Source organism: Lactuca saligna, chromosome 8 (genome assembly GCF_052625555.1).
Source record: "Lactuca saligna cultivar CGN05327 chromosome 8, ASM5262555v1, whole genome shotgun sequence".
Taxonomy (NCBI): domain Eukaryota; kingdom Viridiplantae; phylum Streptophyta; class Magnoliopsida; order Asterales; family Asteraceae; genus Lactuca; species Lactuca saligna.
In genome coordinates, this window is record NC_136424.1 from 48,023,180 (window position 1) to 48,033,824 (window position 10,645).

A 10,645-nucleotide genomic window follows, 5' to 3' on the forward strand; every position below is an offset into this window, starting at 1 on the left:
TTACTACTTTGCATTGTTATGATACTATGACGTCCTTCGCCCGCAGAACATTTCCGCCGTTCTTATTTTTGGGGTGTGACATTGTCCAATGTGTTAGACATTGCAAAGTTTGCTACAAACATTCATGAGTGCTATTGAAATAAGATTTGAGTATTAAATTAAACCCACACTCACATGAATCACTTCATGGAATTTATCACTAGTGATTATGAGATGATAATATCGTATGGTCTTCAAACTAAGATATATGAGTTGTTGATTATGAGTTCGTTGTACATTGATAGTACGCAAACGCATCGGTAACTCGATGTTATAAAACGTGCTATTGTGTATGATTCAACGAATAGTTAGTACAAGCATATAGGTCAAGGTTTATTTGTTCCTTTTAACCTAAGAGGATTAAAAGTGATATGTTGGGCCCCTCGATGATTTTGTTTTGACTTATGTGTCGGGCCCAGTCAGGACTCAATTGATGTGTTCAATTAAGTTCTATGTCAAACAAACCAGAAACCGGGAAACAGACTATTGGACAATGAGCATGACTTTATTCCATGTCTTTCTCCACACGGTATCTTGTAGAACAAATGATTATATGATCACTTATCTAATGGACATATCAGAGTTCGACAACATATTTTTGAGAGCTACGATTGCTAATCGGAATTTAAGTTGCATTGACAATTATAGTTATTAGACTTATTCAAGTGAAAGACTGTTGGGTTAGGTGTTTAATCCCATAACTATAATTGGTATGTACTTGACCCGATAGTAGCATGGTCTATTTCGGGTTGCCTTCACTAGAACAATTTGATAGATGGATATTTGAGTAAGAGGTTATTTATGATTTATTAATATATTATAAGTATAATATATTATTTGAGGAATCACATTATTTAATTAGTATTGATCAAGAATTAATTTAGTGATTAGAAAAGACTAATTAAAATGACACATATGAGTTAAGCTAATGATCCATGATTTGATTTGTGATAGGCTTATGGGTTAGTCCATGAAGTATTTATCCAAATTAAATGGATGGATCATAGGCTTATATGTGTGGATTAGGGTTACACATGACCCTTGAGATTCCACACACACACACACACACACACACACACACACACATATATATATATATATATATATATATATATATATATATATATATATATATAAAAGCTAAAATCGTACAACCTTGCATTCCAAGAAGTAGAATTTGATTTCTAGTCTCCAAAATCTCTCTCATATCCATCTAGTTATTTATTGGTGTTTGTGACTTGTTTAAGGCACAACACTTTGGATGCTAAGTTCTCATAAGGCCAAAGTCTTACTAGCTACATCAAAAGGTAATCTTCTAACTAGAATTATGATTCATGTATCAAATTTTGTATGCTAGTTTAGGCTTCATGCTTTGGAAACCAATGTTGCATGTATAATTATAGAAAACTTAGATCCAAAGCATTAGGGTTGTATGTGCACCATAGAAATGTTAGAGTACATAAAACCCAACAGTGGTATCAGAGTCATGGGTATTTTCTATTGTATTGATGCAATTGTGTAATTTTCAAAGCTGAAAAACTGCATTTCGGGATTCTGTCAGGGCCAACTCGCCGAGTCCATCATCCAACTCAACGAGTTGGATGATGTTTTCCTTGAACTCGACGAATCCATTATGACACTCGACAAGTTGATGCATCTGATGGTAGAATCTTCGAGTTTTTGGCCTATTTTGGATTAGGAACATTAGCACAAACTGTTTTAGTTCATAAAATTCAATTTTAATGATTTGGTAATGTTAATCCCCATCCAATAACACGATGTTATCAAATTTTAAGATAATTACTTTGATTTTGTGAAAAACTAGTTATTTGTAAAATTTGAAGTTATCATGTGATAATCATCATATGATAATTTGATTAGTTAATATGAATCAAATTAAGTCAAGTTGTATGATAATTTGATTAGTTAATTTGATCTATAAGAGGATTTAGTTGTGAGTTCTAATGTCTGACGATTGTTTTTTTTCGAAGATCCAAATATTTTCCAATGATGTGTACCAACAGGATTTATGTAAGAGTGAAACGAAATCGATAAATTTTCAATGAATATAAAAACAGTTACATGTGATTAAGTTGTTGACGGAATAACCTTAAATGTAATAATAAATCATAGATAATGACATATATAACTAACAAGTTATCTAAAATGTTTTAAAATAAATCAATATAATGATACAAATAGTTAAGAACATAATGTATGGAGGAATAAAAGTAATCACAATTATACGAGTGTGATATTTCTTGAATAGACAAAACATAGAGGTGGTAAAATAAAGAGTTGATTTATACTAGTATATTATATTTATAAGTTTTTAAAAGATATTTCCCTTTCGCATTTTTTGTTTGGTATTAGTTAAAGAGTTATTCCATCTTCGCCTACCCATCCATTTTCTTCAGGGACACTGGTTTTCATCTCTTCCTTCCCCATCGCTTTCATCCTCTCAAACCTCCATTTTCCCACCAGATCAAAAATCAAATCGCTTCTGAATCGTCCTCAGGCATCCACTACAATTAAATCGACATAAAAAGGGGATCATTTCTTCGTGGGCATCGTTTGATTTGGTTATTCCCCAATTTGTTAGGGTTTTTCTGAGTTATCGAAGCCTCAATCAATAAATCCTTGTTGGGTCACCTTTGTTCTACGATAAAGATCATCGGACGACGTGTTTTTGGTTTTGGTTTGAGTTTGGGTTTCGGCTCCGTTTTGGTATCTCCATTACGACTAAAAAGAGATCCAAAATCAATCTTTTTTATTTCTCAGTTCGTCGAAAATCATCGCATTCTTGATTCGGTTTATTGATTTTTTTGGTAAGATTGAAGGAGTTGTAACTTAGGGTTTTACACAAGATGTTGGGAGCTGGATTGCAGTTTGGAAGGAGTCGTGGCGGAGAGGATAGGTTTTACAATCCGGCGAAAGCAAGAAGGAATCGTCAAAACCAGGATAATCTCCGTCGAGCTCAAAGTGACGTCACTCCAACCCAATCCACGGCGTCGTCCGGCACCGAGGAGCCTGATAACCGAGCTGTAAAGCCATCGAAGCCGATACCATTAGAACCTCCGATGCTTTCATCGTTGTGTAACCTGGAACGGTTTTTGGAATCGATTACACCTTTTGTTCCTGCTCAGTATCCCTCCAAGGTTTATTCTTTTTTCATCCATTTCCTTTGATTCAGATTTATATCCTTATTAGACGATTTCGATGCTCCTTACGTCGACTATAAGAAGGTCAACTCATTGGTTTCCAGATTAATCATCTACAATACTTTTCTTTAATCTCCATATTAAACTTATACAATGTTTGGGATGACTTCTAAGTAATCCATACTTGAAAATCAAGGAATTTCTGGAATCAAACACGTAACTAGTTTACTGAAAACCTAATCATTCATAATAACTTCACATTGTTGGATTTTGTGTTGCAGAGAGATGTGAGAGGGTGGAGGACACAAGACGAATGTCAACCATACTTTGTTCTTGGTGATTTGTGGGAATCTTTTAAGGAATGGAGTGCTTATGGCGCTGGAGTTCCTTTGATATTGAATGACAGTGATAGTGTGGTCCAATACTACGTGCCTTATTTGTCTGGAATTCAATTATACAGCGACCCTTTGAAATCTTCAACAAAATCAAGGTATTCATATGGTATAGTTTTGGAGGGAATAGAATTCAATTTCATTCAAAATCCTGTGTTTTGTTTCAAAGTAATATGGAAATCCATTAGAATTTACAAAATGCCTTCCTCCCTTGATGGATTTCACCTTCCCATTTAAGCCTTAGGAATTTAATTCCCATATTTTCCTTGTTAAATTACACAGATACCCTTTGATTTAAAAAGTCATAGATTGTCAATTCTATTGATAAGAGTTGAAATTTGTATGTTTTTGAAATAATATTACACGTTACTTTTTTTTATATCATGAAAAACATGTACTAAATACTATATACCATGAGAAACACATATTCAAATATTATATAGCCTTTTGTAATTTATTACATTAAAATTTGATTTGGTAATATCTTGTCAAACCAATGTTAACCAATATGTATAATTTAATTGTTAACTAATAGTAGTTCTAACTTCTAACTTCTAAAAATGTATGTTGAACAAGAAACTAATAAAATAGCAATTTAAATATCATAACCTTTTTTTTTTTTTTTTTTTTTTTTCTTTCTTACTTTTTATTGTATTCAAGTAATAACATGAATCTTGTTTGTGAATTGTGATTAGGCAACAACACATTGAGGAAAGTGATGTTGAATCTTTTAGGGATTCAAGTAGTGATGTAAGTAGTGATTATGAACAACTCGAAAGAGGGTCTCTCCCAAAAAATGAAATTTCTGAATTATCATTAAATTATCAACAAAATCTTGCACTTCAAGAAGGTTTTTCTAGTGATGATAATGAATCTCCAACACCTCAAAATCGCCTCTCCTTTGAATACCTTGAACGCAATCAACCATGGGGTCGTGAGCCTTTGACCGATAAGGTTTGTTTTCACAAAAGTCAACATCAATCTTTTAATCTTTTTAAATTAAAAAAAAAAAATTAATCCCACATTTTATTTTTTGTGTAGATTCTTGATCTTGCACGTAAATTCCCCGAATTAAAAAACATGAAAAGTTGCGATTTGTTACCTTCTAGTTGGTTATCGGTTGCATGGTATGCTTACTCTTTGGGTCTGTTTGGTATGATGGAATGGAATCACAAAGGAATGGAATGGAATCAGTCATTCCAACATGTTTGTTGTCAACAATCGTAAAACAAAATGGAAGTAATTTGATAGATATAGAAAAATGTTGTTGAAGTAAAATATATTGAAAAAAAACAACCTTGGAATCACATGAGGAATCCTCCATTCCATTCCTATGTAACAAATACTCAATTACATTCCCTCTTCGATTACTACATACCAAACACTACCTTTTTATGTCATATTTAAAAATTAAAATCATATCTGATTTGATACCCTTTTTGTGGTGATTAAATTAGGTACCCAATTTATAGAATTCCAATGGGGCCCACATTGAAAGATCTCGATGCTTGTTTTCTAACTTTTCATAATCTCCATACACCCATGGCAGGTTTGTATTTTCTTTTTCTTTTATATATATTTATACAACATTCTCATACATTTATAATTTAACTTTATTAAAAAACCATTATTATATTATTTCAGGAAACGAGTGTGGGGAAACAGATGGTTTTCCCAAAATGTCCCTACCAGTGTTTGGTTTAGCTTCTTACAAGTTAAAAGCACCATTGTGGATCAACAATGAACAGCTGTTATTGACTTCTCTTTTACAGAAAGCTGACACGTGGCTAGCTAGCCTTCATGTCAATCACCCAGATTTTCTTTTCTTTTCCCGTAGATGATAATGATGATGATGATGATGATGATGATGGTGTTATTTACAAATCTGCCATAACTCTTGATTAGTGTGTTTGTTGTGACTCTGCAATATGAGGTGATTTAGATATAGAAAGAAAAAAAATATTTAAAGTTTTTTGGGTTTCTAATTTATTATTATTATAAATTATGAGTGTAAGTGTGAGAGAGTAAGAGAGGTAAGTAAAGTAAGTAGCAGGCTGTATTTTTTCTGTCCTGATGATGTGTGTTTTAAAGAAGTTTGTAATATTAATATGTACACTTAGATTTAATAGAAGATTAGTGGTAGTGTTTTGAGGATAGTGAGCTTTATTTTTTATATGGATTTGATGATATCTATGTGATTTATAAAAAAATAGGAAGTGAACTTTTTTATCTTCTATTACTTTGTCTCATGATTTTAGATGTTATTTCTATAATTGATGTTTCTTTCAAACTAACATGCTCATGGAGTGATATGCTTTATTGCTAAGAGGGTGTTTGAGATTACAAAATTGTTTGGATTGTACAAAATTGTTTATGTTGTGGATTTTAAATAAACAGTTTTAGATAACTTATTTTATTCAAGTTATACCATTTTGGTGCCGTTTTCATTTAAATTTTTTAAAAATAACTAATCGGCTTATTTCGTTTTGGGGAAAATGACTCTTGAAAGTAATTAACTTTTGCGTTTGTATTTTATTTTATTTTTTTAATTTTTAATTTTTTTTTGTATTCAATATACCATCGAACTTGTTGTTTGTGTTCACCATAATCCTTTTGACCGGTTTTTGACCTGTGATAGCCGGTCAAAAGCTTATGATGAACACAAACAACAAGTTCGATGATATATTAAGTACAAAAAAAGGAAATGGATTAAATGAGAACAAACTCAACAGTTAGTTACCCTCCTGAGTTATTTTCCCTTACTCATTTACAGCAAATCCCACGTATTAATGACTTTATAAGATTTATTATTGCTTCTCTTCAAAACATAACCCACGAAAGAATACTATTCATACATGTACAACTTTGAAATGCACTTGAATATTTATTAGGGGAATCTTGACTAAGCAGGTGCATTTCATGATTACATTTACATTTCCAATCTAATAATTTATCTTATCATGAATTTTAGACAAGTCTACAATCGAGTGGAATCACAAGTGCCGTGATTTTTAAGTTTACTTACGTTTAAGATCGAATTTATGGGATGAGATACAACATCAATATGTACAATATCATGCTGCTTTTGCAGACACATCACCATAATATACCTTGAGGTAAACGTTTATGCTTATAAATATATCTCTCATATACAATCATATCATTTTGAAAAGAGGTGTTAACAGATAACCACAGTAAACATAACATAGACCATGTTTTAACGAAGTTACCCCTCTGAAACGCTCTTCATATACGTTATAACCAAATAAGGTTGTAGTCTTTGATAATTTTGCAACTTTAATTTCATTTAACTTTTCGGCGAAAATGACTCCGGAGGATAACCAACTGTTGAGTTTGTTCTTATTTAGTCCATTTCCTTTTTTTTTTTGTACTCAATATACCATCGAACTTGTTGTTTATGTTCACCATAACCCTTTGACCGGCTATCACAGGTCAAAAGCTAGTCAACACAAACAACAAGTTCAATGATATATTGAATACAAAAAAAAGACCAAATAAGTACAAACGCAAAAGTTAATTACCCTCAAGAGTCATTTTCCCTTCGTTTTGATATGATAACTTAAACACTTTTTTTCTTACACTACATTTTGGTGTCTTATGAGCTAATAAATATTTTTATGAAAGAAAACAAGTTTTTGTGACGGTTTAAACTGAATTGCTTAATAGGACAATTTGGTTGAAGTTTTGGAATGCTTTTTAACAAAATTTTATAATAATTTTGGTTTTTGAATTAATTTATAAATAAAAATCCAAAAAACATGATTAATTAACTAATTAGTTAATTATTTTAGTCCTCAAGAAAAAAAGCCTAACGGTTGAAGCGTAAAAATGGTTTAAAACCCGGAATGCCTAAAATATCTCTAGTGTTCCACAATTGATCTTCCACATCGGCAACTCAGATGTAGCAAAATTTCTTAATTACTTTGGGTAAAATATATATCTTTAATCATTTATAAATGAGAAAATTGCAAATATAGCAAAATTTCTTAATTACTTTGTGTAAAATAGAAAAAAAAAATTACAAATATAGCCATGAAAATCGCAGATGGATTAAGCTCATTTGCGATTTTAGGATTCCAACTGCGAATGTATAAGTCGTTAAAGCACAGTTGTGCTTAGCGACTTGAACTTTAACATATGTTTTTTTTAATAGTTTTTTTCATTTTTTCCGTATAAATACCCCCATCTTTGACTAAAATTCCAGATGAACTCGTCTGCGATTTTCTCTCATCCCACCTGCTATTTTACCTTTTTTTATTTATTTATTTTATATATTTTTTTAATTTTGACTACAAAATTGATATGGTTTAAGTACGAAACTACCTTATTATATATAAAGTTTTGCAAAAAAAATATCAATTTAGTTCTTATTTCTTTGCAATATTTGTTTAAAACATCTTTAATAAAATGAATACTCCAACAAAAACTTTGAAAAATATTTGAATAATGAAATCATCCATAGTGCCTCCAGAGAGAGTTCTCCAAAAAAAAGTTTGAAAAATGAAAGAAGAAAACAAAATTACGTTTTTATACCCCTGAAACATGGGAAATCACAGATGAACGCAAAATCACAGATGGACTTGTACGTTCGCAAATGGACAAGTAAAATCGCAGATGGACTAAGTCTATCTGCGATTTTGATAACTATTTTTGTAATTTGAGTTTTTTTTGGTTATTTTCCACAAAATAATTAAGGAATTAGGCTATTTTTATAATTTACTTTTTATAAATTTATTAAATTGATTTTTAGTAGATTAGATAGATTCATAAGATATAATACATTACAACGTACTACATATTTTTGCTTATGAAGTATAAAATTATAATATAGTCTCTAGTAGCTTTTAAAAGTTTTAATTTACAAATAATAATTTGTTTTAGTTTCTTTAGTAAAGTTGATTAATATCCAAAGTATAATGCCTTGGTATTTGAAAACTGATGTAATCGAATTGCAATTTGGATGTAATGGATTATATATATATATATATATATATATATATATATATATATATATATATATATATATATATATATATATATATATATATATATATATATATATATATATATATATATATATATATAGTTTAATGTGAGACGGTCTAATTTTATGAGACCGTAAGACGTAATCCTAGCCACTTATTTTGTAGATAAAAAAATGTTTTTAAAATGCAAAATAATTGAAAATTTTCGAATTCGTTTTCAAATATTATTTTCGTCATTTATATTTTCCAAAAGAAATACCAAAAAAATAAAAAAAAAATATTTTTTTAACATATTCCAATAGAATATTAGAAAATTTTACATATCTGACAAATCTACTAAAATATTCTAACATTCTAAAAATCATATTAAAATATTTACAGTATAATATTCTATTAAAAAACATTTCACGTTTTTTTTAAAAACAAACGGTAACTTTTTTATTATTTTTATTTTTTTTAGTTAATTAAAGTGATGAAAATAAAAATTAAAAAAAGAATTTTCGGATTTTTCATTTTAAAATTATTTTTAAATTTGGTCTCACGGTCTCACAAAATTATTATGATCTCAAATGAACCTATATATATATATATATATATATATATATATATATATATATATATATATATATATATATATATATATATATATAGGGAAGGGTTATTTGGAAAACAAAAAAACCCTAAAAATCAAAAAAATGCATAAAAAAATACTTAGAGACTACAAAATATTTATATTTATAAATAAATAAATACATTTTTTTTTACATATTCTAGTAGAATATTAAAATATTTTATATATTTGACAAATCTAGTAGAATATTCTAAAGGTCGCCGCTAAAGGTCCAACATGTCATCGCAAAAAGGTCCAACATGTCGCCGCTAAAGGGTTGTCGCTGTTGGCTCGTCACTGATGCTCCTTTGGTCACCGCTGATGCTCCATACGTCGCCGCTAAAGTTATGTCGCCGGTAATGCTTTCCGTCGCCACTAAAGGCGTCGCTGCTATTAATATGTATTTATATTCATACAAATACACATATACATACATAATACACATACAAAATTCACATATACATACGAAAATACATACACATACATAATACACATATACATACGAAAATACATACACATACATAATACACATCAAAATACATATATACATAGGATTGTACATACAAAAACACATATACATACATAAAATACATTCAAAATACACATATACATACAAATACACATACATATCTACAAACACAAAATACACATATAAATACACATCAATGCTAGCAATTTAGTAAGGAGAAGTGAAAAGGAAAAGGAAAAAGAGAAAAATTGAGCAATGCGAAGTTCTTTGTCAAATTCCGATGAGGTCAACGATAATGGTGAGAAAGAAGGGAGAACATAGAAAAATGGAGCAGAGAGGGGTTTTATTGTCGACGATCTTTAGCAGCGACGCGTAGTCTTTAGCGGTGACACATGGAAGGGAAAACAACGTGGGGTTTCTACGTCGTTGGATCATCTCTTAAATCGACGGATGAGATTAAAATAACGCAGATCGCCAATATAAGCCTTTAGCGGCGACACACCGAAGGAAAAACAACGCGCGATTTCTTATGTCATCCTAGTCGTAGGATCATCTCTTAAATCGACGGATGAGATTGAAATGACAAAAAACGCGTTTGTTTTTTGTCGCCGCTAAAAGTCTTCGTCGCCGCTAAAGGCGTCACTGCTATTGCCGGTTATTCTTGTAGTAATATTTTATTAGAATATTTCACGTATTTTTAAAAAAAACGGTAATTTTATTTATTTATATTATTTTTTTTAGGTAATTAAAGTGACGAAAATAATAATTAAAAAAAGAATTTTTGGATTTTTTCTTTTATATTGGATTTTAAAAGTATTTTTAGATTTGGTCTCACGATCTCACAAAATTAACATGTTCTCAAATGAACCTTAATATATATATATATATATATATATATATATATATATATATATATATATATATATCATTACCTATATGTAAGAGATTTATGCTTTTGTCCACGTCGA

The 10,645-nt window shown here is 30.0% G+C and overlaps 1 protein-coding gene across 1 annotated transcript; it reads left to right on the plus strand.

Annotated features, from left to right (window-relative positions):
- Window positions 1-2,461: 2,461 nt before the first annotated feature.
- LOC145010750 (uncharacterized) lies at window positions 2,462-5,560 on the plus strand. The gene is made up of 6 exons (XM_078969277.1): window positions 2,462-3,197; window positions 3,482-3,690; window positions 4,288-4,546; window positions 4,634-4,719; window positions 5,050-5,141; window positions 5,237-5,560. Exons 1-6 carry the CDS (start codon window positions 2,907-2,909, stop codon window positions 5,431-5,433), a joined length of 1,134 nt encoding a protein of 377 aa, XP_078825403.1. The 5' UTR covers window positions 2,462-2,906; the 3' UTR covers window positions 5,434-5,560.
- Window positions 5,561-10,645: the final 5,085 nt, after the last annotated feature.